Below are 25,000 nucleotides of genomic sequence, written 5' to 3'. Positions count from 1 at the left end.
TAGTAGTACAGTTTATATACCTGTCTGTGTTTCTCAGGTAGTAGTAGTAGTAGTAGTACAGTTTATATACCTGTCTGTGTTTCTCAGGTAGTAGTAGTAGTACAGTATATATACCTGTCTGTGTTTCTCAGGTAGTAGTAGTAGTACAGTTTATATACCTGTCTGTGTTTCTCAGGTAGTAGTAGTAGTACAGTATATATACCTGTCTGTGTTTCTCAGGTAGTAGTAGTAGTACAGTTTATATACCTGTCTGTGTTTCTCAGGTGCGGAGAGACTCGGAGGAGGAGTGGACTCACCTGAGCCCCAAAGAGGTTGACCCGTCCACCGGAGAGCTGCAGTCCCTCAGAGACCAGGACCAGGACCAGGACCAGGGCCAGGACCAGGGCCAGGGTCCCACGTCCGGTCCAACAGGCCTCAGGGAGGCGGCTCTGTACCCCCACCTGCCCCAAGGTAACACCAGCCCTGGTACTCAGGGCACGCCCTCATACTCTGCTTCTGACTGGCTAGTAGTCCTTACCTAGCTACTGATCATGTGATCTTACCTAGCTACTGATCATGTGCGACTGCCAACAAAGATGTTCCAGCAGTGAGAGGTCTCACTCTGGAGCTAAAACAGAGACCTGAACCCAGGGTGAAAAGAGGAGCTGCAGCAATGGGCAGTACAACTAAAATATGAAACCATGTAAACCTGTTCTGGTAGAACCTCTAAATATAATTATGAACCTGAAGATGAGCAGAATATGAGCTCTTTAAACGTTATTTTGTCCTTTTTCTAACTTCTCGGTTTCTGTTTTTTTCGGACTTTTTGTTGCTTTCTCCAAAGCATTATTCCCACCTTTCTGTGGCTTTGGCCGTTGAAAACTGAATTAACGATGTAGTGTTTGCCTGTTTGAGTTCCTGCCTCTGACCTCTGACCTCTGCCCCCCCCCCCCCCCCCAGAGGCGGACCCCCGCCTGGTGGAGTCTCTGTCTCTCATGCTGTCGATGGGTTTCACCGACGAAGGCGGCTGGCTGACTCGGCTCCTTCAGGCCAAAGACTTCGACATCGGCGCCGCGCTGGACGCCATCCAGTACGCCAAACAGCCCCGCCCACACCAGCCCTGATGATGTCATCACCATGTCATCAGCCCTGATGATGTCATTGTCTACACTTAACCAATCCAACAGCATCTAACACCAGGAAGTGATTTACACTGTAATCTCATGTATCTCTATAATCAATAATCTGTCACTAATCAATACTTTAATCGGTCGTTACTTTGTCTCTTTGATTGTTTCTACTGCTTTAATATCTTTAATATCGTTATTATCTTTAATATCTTCATCAGTTACTGGTCAACATTTAATCTGAACAATAAAAACATTAACTGAGTCTGTGGTCAACATGTGTACTTTATTTTGAAAGAGATAAGCACAACTATATACATGCTTTTAATTTGAAAGAATAAATACAGAATACAGTATGTGTTTTATTACAAACCTAACAGCACAAAACAAACTTTATGGGGAGGGGCCTGTGTGATGACATCATTACAGGACTGGTTCAGACTGGACCTGGTCTGGTTCAGGTCCGGTTCAGACTGGACCTGGTCTGGTTCAGACTGGTTCAGGTCCAGTTCAGACTGGTTGAGACTGGACCTGGTCTGGTTCAGACTGGACTGGTCCAGTTCAGACTGGTTCAGGTCCGGTTCAGACTGGACCTGGTCTGGTTCAGACTGGACCTGGTGGGTTTGGCTGAGGTTATCAGACCAACCCTGCAAAAAAAACAATCAGAAGGTTTCACTTTTTATGAGTTTTGGACGTATTATACTCTGACTTTATGACTAATGATCTTTGTTGGCTAACGCGGCTGCTTTGTGTTATTTGAACTATCAAAACATGAATAACTGAATCTGTGGTCAATGTGTACTTTATTTTGAAAGAACAGCACAAATATATAGTAGTATATAATATATAATAGTAGTAAATACAATGTGTTTTATTTTGAAAGAACAGCAGGAATATAAACTACTCAGTAAAGTACAGATACAGTATGTAACAAACGTACAATATATATTTTATTTTGATGTGAGAGCGGTAACGATTGGTTGGGTAACGATTGGTTGGGTAACGATTGGTTGGTTAACGGTTGGTTGGGTAACAATTGGTTGGGTAACGACTGGTTGGGTAACGATTGGTGGGGGAACGGTTGGTTGGTTAACGGTTGGTTGGGTAACAATTGGTTGGGTAACGATTGGTTGGTTAACGGTTGGTTGGGTAACGGCTGGTTGGTTAACGATTGGTTAACTGATAACATTTAAAATCACTGATTCAGTTTCTCTAATAGTCGTCAAAGCTGAAATCCTCGCCGCTCTCAAACATGGAGGAAACAGGAAGGAGGGGCCGGGGGAGGGGCGGGGCCTGGCTGATGACATCATTACACGGCAGAGAGGCAGCTCCGCCCACTGCCTGACTCCTCCCACTAACAAGAGGCTCTGCCCACTGGGTGATGACATCATTACAGGGCAGAGAGGCAGCTCCGCCCACTGCCTGACTCCTCCCACTGACCGGAGGCTCCGCCCCCTCCCTCTGACTCTCAGAACTACTGAGGAAACGAGACCACCTGCAGGCCGGTCCAGAACTCAGACTGGGAGGACTGGCCCGGTTCAGACTGGGCCGGTTCAGACTGGGACTGGCCCGGTTCAGACTGGGCCGGTTCAGGCTGGGACTAGGCCGGTTCAGGCTGGGCCGGTTCAGGCTGGGACTAGGCCGGTTCAGACTGGGACTGGGCCGGTTCAGACTGGGCCGGTTCAGGCTGGGACTAGGCCGGTTCAGACTGGGACTGGGCCGGTTCAGACTGGGACTGGGCCGGTTCAGGCTGGGAGAACTGGTGGTTTCGACTGAGGTTGTCCTAGACCAGTTTGACTGCAGAAAATACAATCAGAAGGTTTATTTCATTTTCATTGTTCATAAAAAGTCATATTATGTCGAAAAAGTAAAAGTCATAGTATAGTATGTTGAAAAAGAACAAAAGTCATAGTATAGTATGTTGAAAAAGTAAAAGTCATAGTATAGTATGTTGAAAAAGTACAAAAGTCATAGTATAGTATGTCGAAAAATTAAAAGTCATAGTATAGTATGTCGAAAAATTAAAAGTCATAGTATAGTATGTCGAAAAACTAAGTCATAGTATAGTATGTTGAAAAAGTAAAAAAGTCATAGTATAGTATGTCGAAAAAGTAAGTCATAGTATAGTATGTTGAAAAAGTAAGTCATATAGTATGTCGAAAAAGTACAAAAGTCATAGTATAGTATGTCGAAAAAGTAAAAGTCATAGTATAGTATGTCGAAAAAGTAAAAGTCATAGTATAGTATGTTGAAAAAGTAAGTCATATAGTATGTCGAAAAAGTACAAAAGTCATAGTATAGTATGTCGAAAAAGTAAAAGTCATAGTATAGTATGTCGAAAAAGTAAAAAAGTCATAGTATAGTATGTTGAAAAAGTAAGTCATATAGTATGTCGAAAAAGTACAAAAGTCATAGTATAGTATGTCGAAACAGTAAAAAAGTCATAGTATAGTATGTCGAAAAAGTAAGTCATAGTATAGTATATCGAAAAAGTAAGTCATATAGTATGTCGAAAAAGTACAAAAGTCATAGTATAGTATGTTGAAAAAGTACAAAAGTCATAGTATAGTATGTCGAAAAAGTACAAAAGTCATAGTATAGTATGTCGAAAAAGTAAGTCATAGTATAGTATGTCGAAAAAGTAAGTCATATAGTATGTCGAAAAAGTACAAAAGTCATAGTATAGTATGTCGAAAGTCAAAGTCATAGTATAGTATGTCGAAAAAGTAAGTCATATAGTGTGTCGAAAAAGTACAAAAGTCATAGTATAGTATGTTGAAAAAGTCAAAAAAAGTCATAGTATAGTATGTCGAAAAAGTAAGTCATATAGTATGTCGAAAAAGTACAAAAGTCATAGTATAGTATGTCGAAAAAACTCATAAAAAGTCATAGTATAGTATATCGAAAAAGTAAGTCATATAGTATGTTGAAAAAGTACAAAAGTCATAGTATAGTATGTCGAAAAAGTAAGTCATATAGTATGTCGAAAAAGTACAAAAGTCATAGTATAGTATGTTGAAAAAGTACAAAAGTCATAGTATAGTATGTCGAAAAAGTACAAAAGTCATAGTATAGTATGTCGAAAAAGTAAGTCATAGTATAGTATGTCGAAAAAGTAAGTCATATAGTATGTCGAAAAAGTACAAAAGTCATAGTATAGTATGTCGAAAAAGTACAAAAGTCATAGTATAGTATGTCGAAAAAGTAAGTCATAGTATAGTATGTTGAAAAAGTACAAAAGTCATAGTATAGTATGTTGAAAGTCAAAGTCATAGTATAGTATGTCGAAAAAGTAAGTCATAGTATAGTATATCGAAAAAGTAAGTCATATAGTATGTCGAAAAAGTACAAAAGTCATAGTATAGTATGTCGAAAAAGTACAAAAGTCATAGTATAGTATGTCGAAAAAGTACAAAAGTCATAGTATAGTATGTCGAAAAAGTAAGTCATAGTATAGTATGTCGAAAAAGTAAGTCATATAGTATGTCGAAAAAGTACAAAAGTCATAGTATAGTATGTCGAAAGTCAAAGTCATAGTATAGTATGTCGAAAAACTCATAAAAAGTCATAGAATATAGTATGTCGAAAAAGTTAGTCATATAGTGTGTCGAAAAAGTACAAAAGTCATAGTATAGTATGTTGAAAAAGTCAAAAAAAGTCATAGTATAGTATGTCGAAAAAGTAAGTCATATAGTATGTCGAAAAAGTACAAAAGTCATAGTATAGTATGTCGAAAAAACTCATAAAAAGTCATAGTATAGTATATCGAAAAAGTAAGTCATATAGTATGTTGAAAAAGTACAAAAGTCATAGTATAGTATGTTGAAAAAGTACAAAAGTCATAGTATAGTATGTCGAAAAAGTACAAAAGTCATAGTATAGTATGTCGAAAAAGTAAGTCATAGTATAGTATGTCGAAAAAGTAAGTCATATAGTATGTCGAAAAAGTACAAAAGTCATAGTATAGTATGTCGAAAAAGTAAAAAAGTCATAGTATAGTATGTCGAAAGTCAAAGTCATAGTATAGTATGTCGAAAAACTCATAAAAAGTCATAGTATATAGTATGTCGAAAAAGTAAGTCATATAGTATGTCGAAAAAGTACAAAAGTCATAGTATAGTATGTCGAAAAAGTAAAAGTCATAGTATAGTATGTCGAAAAAGTAAAAGTCATAGTATAGTATGTCGAAAAAGTAAAAAAGTCATAGTATAGTATGTTGAAAAAGTAAGTCATATAGTATGTCGAAAAAGTATAAAAGTCATAGTATAGTATGTTGAAAAAGTACAAAAGTCATAGTATAGAATGTCGAAAAAGTACAAAAGTCATAGTATAGTATGTCGAAAAAGTAAGTCATAGTATAGTATGTCGAAAAAGTACAAAAGTCATAGTATAGTATGTCGAAAAAGTAAGTCATATAGTATGTCGAAAAAGTACAAAAGTCATAGTATAGTATGTCGAAAAAACTCATAAAAAGTCATAGTATAGTATGTCGAAAAAGTAAGTCATATAGTATGTCGAAAAAGTACAAAAGTCATAGTATAGTATGTCGAAAAAGTACAAAAGTCATAGTATAGTATGTCGAAAAAGTACAAAAGTCATAGTATAGTATGTCGAAAAAGTAAGTCATAGTATAGTATGTCGAAAAAGTAAGTCATATAGTATGTCGAAAAAGTACAAAAGTCATAGTATAGTATGTCGAAAGTCAAAGTCATAGTATAGTATGTCGAAAAAACTCATAAAAAGTCATAGAATATAGTATGTCGAAAAAGTTAGTCATATAGTGTGTCGAAAAAGTACAAAAGTCATAGTATAGTATGTTGAAAAAGTCAAAAAAAGTCATAGTATAGTATGTCGAAAAAGTAAGTCATATAGTATGTCGAAAAAGTACAAAAGTCATAGTATAGTATGTCGAAAAAACTCATAAAAAGTCATAGTATAGTATATCGAAAAAGTAAGTCATATAGTATGTTGAAAAAGTACAAAAGTCATAGTATAGTATGTTGAAAAAGTACAAAAGTCATAGTATAGTATGTCGAAAAAGTACAAAAGTCATAGTATAGTATGTCGAAAAAGTAAGTCATAGTATAGTATGTCGAAAAAGTAAGTCATATAGTATGTCGAAAAAGTACAAAAGTCATAGTATAGTATGTCGAAAAAGTAAAAAAGTCATAGTATAGTATGTCGAAAGTCAAAGTCATAGTATAGTATGTCGAAAAACTCATAAAAAGTCATAGTATATAGTATGTCGAAAAAGTAAGTCATATAGTATGTCGAAAAAGTACAAAAGTCATAGTATAGTATGTCGAAAAAACTCATAAAAAGTCATAGTATAGTATGTCGAAAAAGTAAGTCATATAGTATGTCGAAAAAGTACAAAAGTCATAGTATAGTATGTCGAAAAAGTAAAAGTCATAGTATAGTATGTCGAAAAAGTAAAAGTCATAGTATAGTATGTCGAAAAAGTAAAAAAGTCATAGTATATAGTATGTTGAAAAAGTAAGTCATATAGTATGTCGAAAAAGTATAAAAGTCATAGTATAGTATGTTGAAAAAGTACAAAAGTCATAGTATAGAATGTCGAAAAAGTACAAAAGTCATAGTATAGTATGTCGAAAAAGTAAGTCATAGTATAGTATGTCGAAAAAGTACAAAAGTCATAGTATAGTATGTTGAAAAAGTCAAAAAAAAGTCATAGTATAGTATGTCGAAAAAGTAAGTCATATAGTATGTCGAAAAAGTACAAAAGTCATAGTATAGTATGTCGAAAAAACTCATAAAAAGTCATAGTATAGTATGTCGAAAAAGTAAGTCATATAGTATGTCGAAAAAGTACAAAAGTCATAGTATAGTATGTCGAAAAAGTAAAAGTCATAGTATAGTATGTCGAAAAAGTAAAAGTCATAGTATAGTATGTCGAAAAAGTAAAAAAGTCATAGTATAGTATGTTGAAAAAGTAAGTCATATAGTATGTCGAAAAAGTACAAAAGTCATAGTATAGCATGTCGAAAAAGTAAGTCATAGTATAGTATGTTGAAAAAGTACAAAAGTCATAGTATAGTATGTCGAAACAGTAAAAAAGTCATAGTATAGAATGTCGAAAAAGTACAAAAGTCATAGTATAGTATGTCGAAAAAGTAAGTCATAGTATAGTATGTCGAAAAAGTACAAAAGTCATAGTATAGTATGTTGAAAAAGTCAAAAAAAGTCATAGTATAGTATGTCGAAAAAGTAAGTCATATAGTATGTCGAAAAAGTACAAAAGTCATAGTATAGTATGTTGAAAAAGTCAGTCATATAGTATGTCGAAAAAGTACAAAAGTCATAGTATAGTATGTCGAAAAAGTAAAAAAGTCATAGTATAGTATGTCGAAAGTCAAAGTCATAGTATAGTATGTCGAAAAACTCATAAAAAGTCATAGTATATAGTATGTCGAAAAAGTAAGTCATATAGTATGTCGAAAAAGTACAAAAGTCATAGTATAGTATGTCGAAAAAACTCATAAAAAGTCATAGTATAGTATGTCGAAAAAGTAAGTCATATAGTATGTCGAAAAAGTACAAAAGTCATAGTATAGTATGTCGAAAAAGTAAAAGTCATAGTATAGTATGTCGAAAAAGTAAAAGTCATAGTATAGTATGTCGAAAAAGTAAAAAAGTCATAGTATAGTATGTTGAAAAAGTAAGTCATATAGTATGTCGAAAAAGTACAAAAGTCATAGTATAGTATGTCGAAAAAGTAAGTCATAGTATAGTATGTTGAAAAAGTAAAAGTCATAGTATAGAATGTCGAAAAAGTACAAAAGTCATAGTATAGTATGTCGAAAAAGTAAGTCATAGTATAGTATGTTGAAAAAGTACAAAAGTCATAGTATAGTATGTTGAAAAAGTACAAAAGTCATAGTATAGTATGTCGAAAATGTACAAAAGTCATAGTATAGTATGTCGAAAAAGTAAGTCATAGTATAGTATGTCGAAAAAGTAAGTCATAGTATAGTATGTCGAAAAAGTAAGTCATAGTATAGTATGTTGAAAAAGTACAAAAGTCATAGTATAGTATGTTGAAAAAGTAAGTCATATAGTATGTCGAAAAAGTAAAAAAGTCATAGTATAGTATGTCGAAAGTCAAAGTCATAGTATAGTATGTCGAAAAAGTACAAAAGTCATAGTATAGTATGTCGAAAAATTAAAAGTCATAGTATAGTATGTTGAAAAAGTCAAAAAAAGTCATAGTATAGTATGTCGAAAAAGTAAGTCATATAGTATGTCGAAAAAGTACAAAAGTCATAGTATAGTATGTCGAAAAAACTCATAAAAAGTCATAGTATAGTATATCGAAAAAGTAAGTCATATAGTATGTCGAAAAAGTACAAAAGTCATAGTATAGTATGTTGAAAAAGTACAAAAGTCATAGTATAGTATGTCGAAAAAGTAAGTCATAGTATAGTATGTTGAAAAAGTAAGTCATATAGTATGTCGAAAAAGTATAAAAGTCATAGTATAGTATGTCGAAAAAGTACAAAAGTCATAGTATAGTATGTCGAAAAAGTAAGTCATAGTATAGTATGTTGAAAAAGTACAAAAGTCATAGTATAGTATGTTGAAAGTCAAAGTCATAGTATAGTATGTCGAAAAAGTAAGTCATAGTATAGTATATCGAAAAAGTAAGTCATATAGTATGTCGAAAAAGTACAAAAGTCATAGTATAGTATGTCGAAAAAGTACAAAAGTCATAGTATAGTATGTCGAAAAAGTACAAAAGTCATAGTATAGTATGTCGAAAAAGTAAGTCATAGTATAGTATGTCGAAAAAGTAAGTCATATAGTATGTCGAAAAAGTACAAAAGTCATAGTATAGTATGTCGAAAGTCAAAGTCATAGTATAGTATGTCGAAAAACTCATAAAAAGTCATAGAATATAGTATGTCGAAAAAGTTAGTCATATAGTGTGTCGAAAAAGTACAAAAGTCATAGTATAGTATGTTGAAAAAGTCAAAAAAAGTCATAGTATAGTATGTCGAAAAAGTAAGTCATATAGTATGTCGAAAAAGTACAAAAGTCATAGTATAGTATGTCGAAAAAACTCATAAAAAGTCATAGTATAGTATATCGAAAAAGTAAGTCATATAGTATGTTGAAAAAGTACAAAAGTCATAGTATAGTATGTTGAAAAAGTACAAAAGTCATAGTATAGTATGTCGAAAAAGTACAAAAGTCATAGTATAGTATGTCGAAAAAGTAAGTCATAGTATAGTATGTCGAAAAAGTAAGTCATATAGTATGTCGAAAAAGTACAAAAGTCATAGTATAGTATGTCGAAAAAGTAAAAAAGTCATAGTATAGTATGTCGAAAGTCAAAGTCATAGTATAGTATGTCGAAAAACTCATAAAAAGTCATAGTATATAGTATGTCGAAAAAGTAAGTCATATAGTATGTCGAAAAAGTACAAAAGTCATAGTATAGTATGTCGAAAAAACTCATAAAAAGTCATAGTATAGTATGTCGAAAAAGTAAGTCATATAGTATGTCGAAAAAGTACAAAAGTCATAGTATAGTATGTCGAAAAAGTAAAAGTCATAGTATAGTATGTCGAAAAAGTAAAAGTCATAGTATAGTATGTCGAAAAAGTAAAAAAGTCATAGTATAGTATGTTGAAAAAGTAAGTCATATAGTATGTCGAAAAAGTATAAAAGTCATAGTATAGTATGTTGAAAAAGTACAAAAGTCATAGTATAGAATGTCGAAAAAGTACAAAAGTCATAGTATAGTATGTCGAAAAAGTAAGTCATAGTATAGTATGTCGAAAAAGTACAAAAGTCATAGTATAGTATGTTGAAAAAGTCAAAAAAAGTCATAGTATAGTATGTCGAAAAAGTAAGTCATATAGTATGTCGAAAAAGTACAAAAGTCATAGTATAGTATGTCGAAAAAACTCATAAAAAGTCATAGTATAGTATGTCGAAAAAGTAAGTCATATAGTATGTCGAAAAAGTACAAAAGTCATAGTATAGTATGTCGAAAAAGTACAAAAGTCATAGTATAGTATGTCGAAAAAGTACAAAAGTCATAGTATAGTATGTCGAAAAAGTAAGTCATAGTATAGTATGTCGAAAAAGTAAGTCATATAGTATGTCGAAAAAGTACAAAAGTCATAGTATAGTATGTCGAAAGTCAAAGTCATAGTATAGTATGTCGAAAAACTCATAAAAAGTCATAGAATATAGTATGTCGAAAAAGTTAGTCATATAGTGTGTCGAAAAAGTACAAAAGTCATAGTATAGTATGTTGAAAAAGTCAAAAAAAGTCATAGTATAGTATGTCGAAAAAGTAAGTCATATAGTATGTCGAAAAAGTACAAAAGTCATAGTATAGTATGTCGAAAAAACTCATAAAAAGTCATAGTATAGTATATCGAAAAAGTAAGTCATATAGTATGTTGAAAAAGTACAAAAGTCATAGTATAGTATGTTGAAAAAGTACAAAAGTCATAGTATAGTATGTCGAAAAAGTACAAAAGTCATAGTATAGTATGTCGAAAAAGTAAGTCATAGTATAGTATGTCGAAAAAGTAAGTCATATAGTATGTCGAAAAAGTACAAAAGTCATAGTATAGTATGTCGAAAAAGTAAAAAAGTCATAGTATAGTATGTCGAAAGTCAAAGTCATAGTATAGTATGTCGAAAAACTCATAAAAAGTCATAGTATATAGTATGTCGAAAAAGTAAGTCATATAGTATGTCGAAAAAGTACAAAAGTCATAGTATAGTATGTCGAAAAAACTCATAAAAAGTCATAGTATAGTATGTCGAAAAAGTAAGTCATATAGTATGTCGAAAAAGTACAAAAGTCATAGTATAGTATGTCGAAAAAGTAAGTCATATAGTATGTCGAAAAAGTACAAAAGTCATAGTATAGTATGTCGAAAGTCAAAGTCATAGTATAGTATGTCGAAAAACTCATAAAAAGTCATAGAATATAGTATGTCGAAAAAGTTAGTCATATAGTGTGTCGAAAAAGTACAAAAGTCATAGTATAGTATGTTGAAAAAGTCAAAAAAAGTCATAGTATAGTATGTCGAAAAAGTAAGTCATATAGTATGTCGAAAAAGTACAAAAGTCATAGTATAGTATGTCGAAAAAACTCATAAAAAGTCATAGTATAGTATATCGAAAAAGTAAGTCATATAGTATGTTGAAAAAGTACAAAAGTCATAGTATAGTATGTTGAAAAAGTACAAAAGTCATAGTATAGTATGTCGAAAAAGTACAAAAGTCATAGTATAGTATGTCGAAAAAGTAAGTCATAGTATAGTATGTCGAAAAAGTAAGTCATATAGTATGTCGAAAAAGTACAAAAGTCATAGTATAGTATGTCGAAAAAGTAAAAAAGTCATAGTATAGTATGTCGAAAGTCAAAGTCATAGTATAGTATGTCGAAAAACTCATAAAAAGTCATAGTATATAGTATGTCGAAAAGTAAGTCATATAGTATGTCGAAAAAGTACAAAAGTCATAGTATAGTATGTCGAAAAAGTAAAAGTCATAGTATAGTATGTCGAAAAAGTAAAAGTCATAGTATAGTATGTCGAAAAAGTAAAAAAGTCATAGTATAGTATGTTGAAAAAGTAAGTCATATAGTATGTCGAAAAAGTATAAAAGTCATAGTATAGTATGTTGAAAAAGTACAAAAGTCATAGTATAGAATGTCGAAAAAGTACAAAAGTCATAGTATAGTATGTCGAAAAAGTAAGTCATAGTATAGTATGTCGAAAAAGTACAAAAGTCATAGTATAGTATGTCGAAAAAGTAAGTCATATAGTATGTCGAAAAAGTACAAAAGTCATAGTATAGTATGTCGAAAAAACTCATAAAAAGTCATAGTATAGTATGTCGAAAAAGTAAGTCATATAGTATGTCGAAAAAGTACAAAAGTCATAGTATAGTATGTCGAAAAAGTACAAAAGTCATAGTATAGTATGTCGAAAAAGTACAAAAGTCATAGTATAGTATGTCGAAAAAGTAAGTCATAGTATAGTATGTCGAAAAAGTAAGTCATATAGTATGTCGAAAAAGTACAAAAGTCATAGTATAGTATGTCGAAAGTCAAAGTCATAGTATAGTATGTCGAAAAACTCATAAAAAGTCATAGAATATAGTATGTCGAAAAAGTTAGTCATATAGTGTGTCGAAAAAGTACAAAAGTCATAGTATAGTATGTTGAAAAAGTCAAAAAAAGTCATAGTATAGTATGTCGAAAAAGTAAGTCATATAGTATGTCGAAAAAGTACAAAAGTCATAGTATAGTATGTCGAAAAAACTCATAAAAAGTCATAGTATAGTATATCGAAAAAGTAAGTCATATAGTATGTTGAAAAAGTACAAAAGTCATAGTATAGTATGTTGAAAAAGTACAAAAGTCATAGTATAGTATGTCGAAAAAGTACAAAAGTCATAGTATAGTATGTCGAAAAAGTAAGTCATAGTATAGTATGTCGAAAAAGTAAGTCATATAGTATGTCGAAAAAGTACAAAAGTCATAGTATAGTATGTCGAAAAAGTAAAAAAGTCATAGTATAGTATGTCGAAAGTCAAAGTCATAGTATAGTATGTCGAAAAACTCATAAAAAGTCATAGTATATAGTATGTCGAAAAAGTAAGTCATATAGTATGTCGAAAAAGTACAAAAGTCATAGTATAGTATGTCGAAAAAACTCATAAAAAGTCATAGTATAGTATGTCGAAAAAGTAAGTCATATAGTATGTCGAAAAAGTACAAAAGTCATAGTATAGTATGTCGAAAAAGTAAAAGTCATAGTATAGTATGTCGAAAAAGTAAAAGTCATAGTATAGTATGTCGAAAAAGTAAAAAGTCATAGTATAGTATGTTGAAAAAGTAAGTCATATAGTATGTCGAAAAAGTATAAAAGTCATAGTATAGTATGTTGAAAAAGTACAAAAGTCATAGTATAGAATGTCGAAAAAGTACAAAAGTCATAGTATAGTATGTCGAAAAAGTAAGTCATAGTATAGTATGTCGAAAAAGTACAAAAGTCATAGTATAGTATGTTGAAAAAGTCAAAAAAAGTCATAGTATAGTATGTCGAAAAAGTAAGTCATATAGTATGTCGAAAAAGTACAAAAGTCATAGTATAGTATGTCGAAAAAACTCATAAAAAGTCATAGTATAGTATGTCGAAAAAGTAAGTCATATAGTATGTCGAAAAAGTACAAAAGTCATAGTATAGTATGTCGAAAAAGTAAAAGTCATAGTATAGTATGTCGAAAAAGTAAAGTCATAGTATAGTATGTCGAAAAAGTAAAAAGTCATAGTATAGTATGTTGAAAAAGTAAGTCATATAGTATGTCGAAAAAGTACAAAAGTCATAGTATAGCATGTCGAAAAAGTAAGTCATAGTATAGTATGTTGAAAAAGTACAAAAGTCATAGTATAGTATGTCGAAACAGTAAAAAAGTCATAGTATAGAATGTCGAAAAAGTACAAAAGTCATAGTATAGTATGTCGAAAAAGTAAGTCATAGTATAGTATGTCGAAAAAGTACAAAAGTCATAGTATAGTATGTTGAAAAAGTCAAAAAAGTCAGTATAGTATGTCGAAAAAGTAGTCATATAGTATGTCGAAAAAGTACAAAAGTCATAGTATAGTATGTTGAAAAAGTCAGTCATATAGTATGTCGAAAAAGTACAAAAGTCATAGTATAGTATGTCGAAAAAGTAAAAAGTCATAGTATAGTATGTCGAAAGTCAAAGTCATAGTATAGTATGTCGAAAAACTCATAAAAAGTCATAGTATATAGTATGTCGAAAAAGTAAGTCATATAGTATGTCGAAAAAGTACAAAAGTCATAGTATAGTATGTCGAAAAAGTCATAAAAGTCATAGTATAGTATGTCGAAAAAGTAAGTCATATAGTATGTCGAAAAAGTACAAAAGTCATAGTATAGTATGTCGAAAAAGTAAAAGTCATAGTATAGTATGTCGAAAAAGTAAAGTCATAGTATAGTATGTCGAAAAAGTACAAAAAGTCATAGTATAGTATGTTGAAAAAGTAAGTCATATAGTATGTCGAAAAGTACAAAAGTCATAGTATAGTATGTCGAAAAAGTAAGTCATAGTATAGTATGTTGAAAAAGTAAAAGTCATAGTATAGAATGTCGAAAAAGTACAAAAGTCATAGTATAGTATGTCGAAAAAGTAAGTCATATAGTATGTCGAAAAAGTACAAAAGTCATAGTATAGTATGTCGAAAAAGTACAAAAGTCATAGTATAGTATGTCGAAAAGTAAGTCATAGTATAGTATGTCGAAAAAGTAAGTCATAGTATAGTATGTCGAAAAAGTAAAAGTCATAGTATAGTATGTCGAAAAAGTAAGTCATAGTATAGTATGTTGAAAAAGTACAAAAAGTCATAGTATAGTATGTCGAAAAAGTAAGTCATATAGTATGTCGAAAAAGTACAAAAGTCATAGTATAGTATGTCGAAAAGTAAGTCATAGTATAGTATGTTGAAAAAGTACAAAAGTCATAGTATAGTATGTCGAAAAAGTACAAAAGTCATAGTATAGTATGTCGAAAAAGTCAAAAAGTCATAGTATAGTATGTCGAAAAAGTACAAAAGTCATATAGTATGTCGAAAAAGTACAAAAGTCATAGTATAGTATGTCGAAAAATTAAAAGTCATAGTATAGTATGTTGAAAAAGTCAAAAAAGTCATAGTATAGTATGTCGAAAAAGTAAGTCATATAGTATGTCGAAAAAGTACAAAAGTCATAGTATAGTATGTTGAAAAAGTCAGTCATATAGTATGTCGAAAAAGTACAAAAGTCATAGTATAGTATGTCGAAAAAGTAAAAAGTCATAGTATAGTATGTCGAAAAGTCAAAGTCATAGTATAGTATGTCGAAAAAGTACAAAAGTCATAGTATAGTATGTCGAAAAAGTAAGTCATATAGTATGTCGAAAAAGTACAAAAGTCATAGTATAGTATGTCGAAAAAGTCACAAAAAGTCATAGTATAGTATGTCGAAAAAGTAAGTCATATAGTATGTCGAAAAAGTACAAAAGTCATAGTATAGTATGTCGAAAAAGTAAGTCATAGTATAGTATGTCGAAAAAGTAAAAGTCATAGTATAGTATGTCGAAAAAGTACAAAAGTCATAGTATAGTATGTCGAAAAAGTAAGTCATAGTATAGTATGTCGAAAAAGTACAAAAGTCATAGTATAGTATGTTGAAAAAGTACAAAAGTCATAGTATAGTATGTCGAAAAAGTACAAAAGTCATAGTATAGTATGTTGAAAAAGTCAAAAAAAGTCATAGTATAGTATGTCGAAAAAGTAAGTCATATAGTATGTCGAAAAAGTACAAAAGTCATAGTATAGTATGTCGAAAAAGTCAAAGTCATATAGTATGTCGAAAAAGTACAAAAGTCATAGTATAGTATGTCGAAAAAGTAAAAAGTCATAGTATAGTATGTCGAAAAGTCAAAGTCATAGTATAGTATGTCGAAAAACTCATAAAAGTCATAGTATAGTATGTCGAAAAAGTAAGTCATATAGTATGTCGAAAAAGTACAAAAGTCATAGTATAGTATGTCGAAAAAACTCATAAAAAGTCATAGTATAGTATGTCGAAAAAGTAAGTCATATAGTATGTCGAAAAAGTACAAAAGTCATAGTATAGTATGTCGAAAAAGTAAAAGTCATAGTATAGTATGTCGAAAAAGTAAAAAAGTCATAGTATAGTATGTCGAAAAAGTAAGTCATATAGTATGTCGAAAAAGTACAAAAGTCATAGTATAGTATGTCGAAAAAGTAAAAGTCATAGTATAGTATGTTGAAAAAGTAAAAGTCATAGTATAGAATGTCGAAAAAGTACAAAAGTCATAGTATAGTATGTCGAAAAAGTAAGTCATAGTATAGTATGTTGAAAAAGTACAAAAGTCATAGTATAGTATGTTGAAAAAGTACAAAAGTCATAGTATAGTATGTCGAAAAAGTACAAAAGTCATAGTATAGTATGTCGAAAAAGTAAGTCATAGTATAGTATGTCGAAAAAGTAAGTCATAGTATAGTATGTCGAAAAAGTAAGTCATAGTATAGTATGTCGAAAAAGTAAGTCATATAGTATGTCGATAAAGTACAAAAGTCATAGTATAGTATGTCGAAAAAGTAAGTCATATAGTATGTCGAAAAAGTAAAAAGTCATAGTATAGTATGTCGAAAAGTCAAAGTCATAGTATAGTATGTCGAAAAAGTACAAAAGTCATAGTATAGTATGTCGAAAAAGTCAAAAGTCATAGTATAGTATGTCGAAAAAGTCAAAAAAAGTCATAGTATAGTATGTCGAAAAGTAAGTCATATAGTATGTCGAAAAAGTACAAAAGTCATAGTATAGTATGTCGAAAAAACTCATAAAAAGTCATAGTATAGTATGTCGAAAAAGTAAGTCATATAGTATGTCGAAAAAGTACAAAAGTCATAGTATAGTATGTCGAAAAAGTCAAAAAAGTCATAGTATAGTATGTCGAAAAAGTAAGTCATATAGTATGTTGAAAAAGTACAAAAGTCATAGTATAGTATGTCGAAAAAGTACAAAAGTCATAGTATAGTATGTCGAAAAAGTAAGTCATAGTATAGTATGTCGAAAAAGTAAGTCATAGTATAGTATGTCGAAAAAGTAAGTCATAGTATAGTATGTCGAAAAAGTACAAAAGTCATAGTAGTATGTCGAAAAGTACAAAAGTCATAGTATAGTATGTCGAAAAAGTAGTCATATAGTATGTCGAAAAAGTAAAAAGTCATAGTATAGTATGTCGAAAAAGTCAAAAGTCATAGTATAGTATGTCGAAAAAGTACAAAAGTCATAGTATAGTATGTCGAAAAATAAAAGTCATAGTATAGTATGTCGAAAAAGTCAAAAAAGTCATAGTATAGTATGTCGAAAAAGTAAGTCATATAGTATGTCGAAAAAGTACAAAAGTCATAGTATAGTATGTCGAAAAAGTCAAAAGTCATAGTATAGTATGTCGAAAAAGTACAAAAGTCATAGTATAGTATGTCGAAAAAGTAAAAAGTCATAGTATAGTATGTCGAAAAAGTAAAGTCATAGTATAGTATGTCGAAAAAGTCATAAAAGTCATAGTATAGTATGTCGAAAAAGTAAGTCATATAGTATGTCGAAAAAGTACAAAAGTCATAGTATAGTATGTCGAAAAAGTACAAAAAGTCATAGTATAGTATGTCGAAAAAGTAAGTCATATAGTATGTCGAAAAAGTACAAAAGTCATAGTATAGTATGTCGAAAAGTCAAAAAAAGTCATAGTATAGTATGTCGAAAAAGTAAGTCATATAGTATGTCGAAAAAGTACAAAAGTCATAGTATAGTATGTCGAAAAAGTAAAAGTCATAGTATAGTATGTCGAAAAAGTAAAAGTCATAGTATATATGTCGAAAAAATAAAAAGTGATAGTATAGTGTGTCGAGAAAGTAAAAGTCATAGTATAGTATGTCGAAAAAGTACAAAAGTCATAGTATAGTATGTCGAAAAAGTAAGTCATAGTATAGTATGTTGAAAAAGTCAAAAGTCATATAGTATGTCGAAAAAGTACAAAAGTCATAGTATAGCATGTCGAAAAAGTAAGTCATAGTATAGTATGTTGAAAAAGTACAAAAGTCATAGTATAGTATGTCGAAACAGTAAAAAAGTCATAGTATAGAATGTCGAAAAAGTACAAAAGTCATAGTATAGTATGTCGAAAAAGTAAGTCATAGTATAGTATGTCGAAAAAGTACAAAAGTCATAGTATAGTATGTTGAAAAAGTCAAAAAAAGTCATAGTATAGTATGTCGAAAAAGTAAGTCATATAGTATGTCGAAAAAGTACAAAAGTCATAGTATAGTATGTTGAAAAAGTCAGTCATATAGTATGTCGAAAAAGTACAAAAGTCATAGTATAGTATGTCGAAAAAGTAAAAAAGTCATAGTATAGTATGTCGAAAGTCAAAGTCATAGTATAGTATGTCGAAAAACTCATAAAAAGTCATAGTATATAGTATGTCGAAAAAGTAAGTCATATAGTATGTCGAAAAAGTACAAAAGTCATAGTATAGTATGTCGAAAAAACTCATAAAAAGTCATAGTATAGTATGTCGAAAAAGTAAGTCATATAGTATGTCGAAAAAGTACAAAAGTCATAGTATAGTATGTCGAAAAAGTAAAAGTCATAGTATAGTATGTCGAAAAAGTAAAAGTCATAGTATAGTATGTCGAAAAAGTAAAAAAGTCATAGTATAGTATGTCGAAAAAGTAAGTCATATAGTATGTCGAAAAAGTACAAAAGTCATAGTATAGTATGTCGAAAAAGTAAGTCATAGTATAGTATGTTGAAAAAGTAAAAGTCATAGTATAGAATGTCGAAAAAGTACAAAAGTCATAGTATAGTATGTCGAAAAAGTAAGTCATAGTATAGTATGTTGAAAAAGTACAAAAGTCATAGTATAGTATGTTGAAAAAGTACAAAAGTCATAGTATAGTATGTCGAAAAAGTACAAAAGTCATAGTATAGTATGTCGAAAAAGTAAGTCATAGTATAGTATGTCGAAAAAGTAAGTCATAGTATAGTATGTCGAAAAAGTAAGTCATAGTATAGTATGTTGAAAAAGTAAGTCATATAGTATGTCGATAAAGTACAAAAGTCATAGTATAGTATGTTGAAAAAGTAAGTCATATAGTATGTCGAAAAAGTAAAAAAGTCATAGTATAGTATGTCGAAAGTCAAAGTCATAGTATAGTATGTCGAAAAAGTACAAAAGTCATAGTATAGTATGTCGAAAAATTAAAAGTCATAGTATAGTATGTTGAAAAAGTCAAAAAAAGTCATAGTATAGTATGTCGAAAAAGTAAGTCATATAGTATGTCGAAAAAGTACAAAAGTCATAGTATAGTATGTCGAAAAAACTCATAAAAAGTCATAGTATAGTATATCGAAAAAGTAAGTCATATAGTATGTCGAAAAAGTACAAAAGTCATAGTATAGTATGTTGAAAAAGTACAAAAGTCATAGTATAGTATGTCGAAAAAGTAAGTCATAGTATAGTATGTTGAAAAAGTAAGTCATATAGTATGTCGAAAAAGTATAAAAGTCATAGTATAGTATGTCGAAAAAGTAAAAAAGTCATAGTATAGTATGTCGAAAGTCAAAGTCATAGTATAGTATGTCGAAAAACTCATAAAAAGTCATAGTATAGTATGTCGAAAAAGTAAGTCATATAGTATGTCGAAAAAGTACAAAAGTCATAGTATAGTATGTCGAAAAAACTCATAAAAAGTCATAGTATAGTATATCGAAAAAGTAAGTCATATAGTATGTCGAAAAAGTACAAAAGTCATAGTATAGTATGTTGAAAAAGTACAAAAGTCATAGTATAGTATGTCGAAAAAGTAAGTCATAGTATAGTATGTTGAAAAAGTAAGTCATATAGTATGTCGAAAAAGTATAAAAGTCATAGTATAGTATGTCGAAAAAGTAAAAAAGTCATAGTATAGTATGTCGAAAGTCAAAGTCATAGTATAGTATGTCTAAAAAGTCATAAAAAGTCATAGTATATAGTATGTCGAAAAAGTAAGTCATATAGTATGTCGAAAAAGTACAAAAGTCATAGTATAGTATGTCGAAAAAACTCATAAAAAGTCATAGTATAGTATATCGAAAAAGTAAAAGTCATAGTATAGTATATCGAAAAAGTAAGTCATAGTATAGAATGTCGAAAAAGTACAAAAGTCATAGTATAGTATGTCGAAAAAGTAAAAGTCATAGTATAGTATGTCGAAAAAGTAAAAGTCATAGTATAGTATGTTGAAAAGTAAAAGTCATAGTATAGTATGTTGAAACAAAGTCCAGGTTCTACCTCTGTTATGTCTTTTTGGACTTTCTCAACATATTTGGGGTATTCCAGCAGAGGCTGAGCGTGTTGATGGCGTACAGTAAATGTTACCTGTTCAGGTGAGCAGCTGCTCCGTCCTCCGTCTGTCTCTCCTCTCCTCTTCCTCTTCCTGTCAGAACACACATTTAAAATCAGCTTCCTGGATTCATATCTTAGCTGCTCATCCCACAAAGGCATGTTCCTTTCAGACGGGGCAGCATCTGAAGGGAAGTAAACAGGCTTTCCAACGGTATGAGCATCGTTACCACGTCCACGTACACCATCTACCAAACACACACGTCCTTTTGTGCTAGGTTAATCTACTCTGGATGGTATTGCCCTGGCCTCCAGTACTACTGTCAGAAATCTAGGAGTTATCTTTGATCAGGATCTATCCTTTAACGCCCATCTAAAACAAACCTCAACAACAGCCTTTTTCACCTTCGTAACATTGCCAAAATTAGGAACATCCTGTCTCAAAACGATGCTGAAAACTAGTCCATGCATTAGTTACTTCCAGGCTGGACTACTGTAATTCCTTATTATCAGGATGCTCAAATAAGTCCCTTAGGACTCTCCAGCTGATCCAGAATGCTGCAGCGCGTGTTCTGACAAGAACTAAGAAAGAGATCATATTTCTCCTGTATTAGCTTCTCTGCATTGGCTTCCTGTAAAATCCTAAAAATCCCCTCCCTCTCTCTGCGTCTCTGCAGCTCTTAGTTCTGCTGTTCTAGTTTTAGACTGCCGGGGGACTTCCTTCCTTCCTCTGACCCTCTGAGCTTCTCTCTCCTCTCTCTCCATCTGTGAGCCTCCATGTCCCAGAAAGTCTTGTCACTAACCTAGTTCTGGGGGGCTTGTTCTCCAGAGTCCTTATGTTGTTTTATCACCCAGCAGGTTTCCCTGGATTAGGGTGGCGCCTAAATCATGGCTGCAGCTGTCGCCGTGGTCCTGCTACACCCTGCTACGTCCTGCTACGCCCTGCTACATCCTGCTACGTCCTGCTACGTCCTGCTATGCTCTGCTGTGCCACGCTACGTCCTGCTGCACTCTGCAGTGCCCTGCTACGCCCTGCTACGTCCTGCTACGCCCTGCTACGTCCTGCTACGTCCTGCTACGCCCTGCTACGTCCTGCTACACCCTGCTACGTCCTGCTACACCCCCTGCTACGTCCTGCTACACCCCCTGCTACGCCCTGCTACACCCCCTGCTACGTCCTGCTACGTCCTGCTACGCCCTGCTACGTCCTGCTACGCCCTGCTACATCCTGCTACGCCCTGCTACATCCTGCTACGCCCTGCTACGTCCTGCTACGTCCTGCTACGCCCTGCTATGCCCTGCTACACCCTGCTACACCCTGCTACGTCCTGCTACACCCTGCTACGTCCTGCTACGCCCTGCTGTGTCCTGCTACGCCCTGTTACGTCCTGCTACACCCTGCTACGTCCTGCTACGCCCTGCTGTGTCCTGCTACGCCCTGCTACGTCCTGCTACACCCTGCTACGTTCTACTACGTCCTGCTACACCCTGCTACGTCCTGCTACACCCTGCTACGTCCTGCTACGTCCTGCTACACCCTGCTACGTTCTACTACACCCTGCTACGTCCTGCTACACCCTGCTATGTCCTGCTACACCCTGCTACGTCCTGCTACGTCCTGCTACGTTCTACTACACCCTGCTACGTTCTACTACACCCTGCTATGACGTGCAGTGCGCCAGATAACGCTTAAGTTACTGAAATAGGTTAATAACTAGACCAACAGTCCTTTAAAATATGTCGAACATTAAATTCAAGTGTTATGACGTTAAACAGCTGCTCGGTTTCTGTCAGTTTGTTATGAACGTTGTTGTTACTACTGCATTGCATTGTGGGATACTGATGCCGGCGTAGTGTCCAGTGTTTGCATACTGTAATATTTCACATGAAATAGTTCACAACTCACGTACTATTGGCTTCATACGAAGGTTTCAGACTGAACATCTCACACATACCTGTTAGTGGGGGATGTCAGACGGTTACCTGTCAGCTGTGTTGTTGCCATGGAGATGCTGCCTGTCCATCAAAACATTCTCCTCGTCCTCGTCTTCTGGCTCCGCCTCCTCAGGTGGGTCCAGGTATTTGGTCCAGCGGCTCCCCAGAGTCTCCTGAGACGCTCAGAGAGGAGAAGTTACTGAGTCTTACACACTTCATTAGGTAGCTAACTACTGTCTGTGATCATTAGGTAGTTAACTACCGTCTGTGATCATTAGGTAGCTAACTACTGTCTGTGATCATTAGGTAGTTAACTACCGTCTGTGATCATTAGGTAGCTAACTACTGTCTGTGATCATTAGGTAGTTAACTACCGTCTGTGGTCATTAGTTAACTACCGTCTGTGATCATTAGGTAGCTAACTACTGTCTGTGATCATTAGGTAGCTAACTACTGTCTGTGATCATTAGGTAGCTAACTACCGTCTGTGATCATTAGGTAGTTAACTACCGTCTGTGGTCATTAGTTAACTACCGTCTGTGATCATTAGGTAGCTAACTACTGTCTGTGATCATTAGGTAGCTAACTACTGTCTGTGATCATTAGGTAGCTAACTACCGTCTGTGATCATTAGGTAGCTAACTACCGTCTGTGATCATTAGGTAGCTAACTACTGTCTGTGATCATTAGTTAACTACCGTCTGTGATCATTAGGTAGCTAACTACCGTCTGTGATCATTAGGTAGCTAACTACTGTCTGTGATCATTAGTTAACTACCGTCTGTGGTCATTAGTTAACTACTGTCTGTGATCATTAGGTAGTTAACTACCGTCTGTGGTCATTAGTTAACTACCGTCTGTGATCATTAGGTAGTTAACTACTGTCTGTGATCATTAGGTAGTTAACTACCGTCTGTGTTCATTAGTTAACTACCGTCTGTGATCATTAGGTAGTTAACTACCGTCTGTGTTCATTAGTTAACTACTGTCTGTGATCATTAGGTAGTTAACTACCGTCTGTGTTCATTAGTTAACTACTGTCTGTGTTCATTAGTTAACTACCGTCTGTGATCATTAGGTAGTTAACTACCGTCTGTGTTCATTAGTTAACTACTGTCTGTGATCATTAGGTAGTTAACTACCATCTGTGTTCATTAGTTAACTACTGTCTGTGATCATTAGGTAGTTAACTACCGTCTGTGTTCATTAGTTAACTACTGTCTGTGTTCATTAGTTAACTACCGTCTGTGATCATTAGGTAGTTAACTACCGTCTGTGTTCATTAGTTAACTACCGTCTGTGTTCATTAGTTAACTACCGTCTGTGATCATTAGTTAACTACTGTCTGTGATCATTAGTTAACTACTGTCTGTGTTCATTAGTTAACTACCGTCTGTGTTCATTAGTTAACTACCGTCTGTGTTCATTAGTTAACTACTGTCTGTGATCATTAGTTAACTACCGTCTGTGTTCATTAGTTAACTACTGTCTGTGATCATTAGTTAACTACTGTCTGTGATCATTAGTTAACTACCGTCTGTGTTCATTAGTTAACTACTGTCTGTGATCATTAGTTAACTACTGTCTGTGATCATTAGTTAACTACTGTCTGTGGTCATTAGTTAACTACTGTCTGTGGTCATTAGTTAACTACCGTCTGTGTTCATTAGTTAACTACCGTCTGTGTTCATTAGTTAACTACCGTCTGTGATCATTAGTTAACTACCGTCTGTGTTCATTAGTTAACTACTGTCTGTGATCATTAGTTAACTACTGTCTGTGATCATTAGGTAGTTAACTACTGTCTGTGTTCATTAGTTAACTACTGTCTGTGATCATTAGTTAACTACTGTCTGTGTTCATTAGTTAACTACCGTCTGTGTTCATTAGTTAACTACTGTCTGTGATCATTAGTTAACTACCGTCTGTGATCATTAGTTAACTACCGTCTGTGATCATTAGTTAACTACTGTCTGTGTTCATTAGTTAACTACCGTCTGTGTTCATTAGTTAACTACTGTCTGTGATCATTAGTTAACTACTGTCTGTGATCATTAGGTAGTTAACTACTGTCTGTGTTCATTAGTTAACTACCGTCTGTGATCATTAGTTAACTACCGTCTGTGATCATTAGTTAACTACTGTCTGTGTTCATTAGTTAACTACCGTCTGTGATCATTGAGTGTGTGTGTGTCTCTGTGTGTGTGTGTGTGTGTGTGTGTGTGTGTGTGTGTGTGTGTTTACCTGCTCGTGTTGTTGTTGTTGTTGTTGTTGTTCTTCTTCTTCTTCCTGTTTACTGTGAACAGTAAATCAGCGACAGGTGAGATGATATTTATGATATTTGGTGTGAAACCGCTGCAATGCATTGTGGGACAGCCAGGCTGGTTACCATAGCAACCAGGTGTTGTGCTCCTGCTTCTCCATCGTGGCTCCTCTCATGGCGTTGAGTTTCTGGACATGACGTCTGCAGTCGGCCCCTGAGCCCCGCCCAAACTCCTGTCAACCAATCAGAACGCAGCACACAGCGGGACGGCTGATCAGTGAAGTTGAGCAGTCTGAGATTAACTCGAGCGGCAAAATACGGTTAAATGTTGCATCAAATCTGAGAAACTAAAGCAGACCTCTCTGAAGACAGACACACCGAGCAGACGGCCGGAAAGGCAGCTAGCAGCCATAGACAGTATATATATATATATTACTATTACTACTATATATACACATTAATAATGGACCAGCAGGTCCCGTGTCTCTGGACGGAGACCAGTGAAGTCTCTTTCCCGGTGATGGCTGAGCGTTACTGAGCAGCCTCCAACTGAGCTTGAAGACGTAGATGTGACGTGAGCAACCTGTCTGAAAGTTGGAAGTCTTCTGGTAGCTGTGCCAAGAGAAATCTCAATCATTCCCAATCTAGCAGAGACGGAGAGCGTAGGTATATGTAAGGAGATAACATAGACACAGGCTAATTATTGATCACTACAATGATAGTT

The 25,000-nt window shown here is 33.1% G+C and overlaps 3 protein-coding genes across 6 annotated transcripts in view; 1 reads left to right on the top strand and 2 right to left on the bottom strand.

The window, feature by feature from the left end:
• The window catches only part of nfkb1 (nuclear factor of kappa light polypeptide gene enhancer in B-cells 1), a 1,201,612-nt gene that overhangs the window by 144,811 nt on the left and 1,031,801 nt on the right, over positions 1–25,000 (bottom strand). The window lies entirely within an intron of this gene.
• Positions 1–25,000, top strand: part of sqstm1 (sequestosome 1) — a 585,288-nt gene that overhangs the window by 6,808 nt on the left and 553,480 nt on the right. For 2 of the 4 annotated variants that reach the window (XM_036006514.1, XM_036006507.1), the window contains 2 exons: positions 264–450; positions 940–1,117. The exons of 1 other annotated variant lie outside the window; for it this stretch is intronic. In XM_036006514.1, the coding sequence (XP_035862407.1) occupies positions 264–450; positions 940–1,103 (351 nt within the window). In that variant the 3' untranslated portion in view covers positions 1,104–1,117. Of the gene's footprint in view, positions 1–263; positions 451–939; positions 1,118–25,000 lie in introns of those variants that run through there. One more of the 4 variants, XM_036006511.1, reaches the window with a different exon arrangement.
• LOC116060830 (MRN complex interacting protein) overlaps positions 2,222–25,000 on the bottom strand; it is a 26,457-nt gene continuing 3,678 nt past the window's right edge. The window contains exons 3-7 of the mRNA XM_031314579.2: positions 24,403–24,509; positions 24,258–24,309; positions 22,062–22,186; positions 20,115–20,172; positions 2,222–2,903 (exon numbers count right to left, since the gene is read on the bottom strand). Coding sequence (XP_031170439.1) covers positions 2,319–2,903; positions 20,115–20,172; positions 22,062–22,186; positions 24,258–24,309; positions 24,403–24,509 — 927 coding nt within the window. The 3' untranslated portion in view covers positions 2,222–2,318. The remainder of the gene's footprint in view (positions 2,904–20,114; positions 20,173–22,061; positions 22,187–24,257; positions 24,310–24,402; positions 24,510–25,000) is intronic.

Source organism: Sander lucioperca, chromosome 1 (assembly GCF_008315115.2).
Source record: "Sander lucioperca isolate FBNREF2018 chromosome 1, SLUC_FBN_1.2, whole genome shotgun sequence".
NCBI lineage: Eukaryota > Metazoa > Chordata > Actinopteri > Perciformes > Percidae > Sander > Sander lucioperca.
The sequence above is the reverse complement of the archived record's forward strand: the minus strand, read 5'-3'. Positions and strand labels throughout refer to the sequence as shown.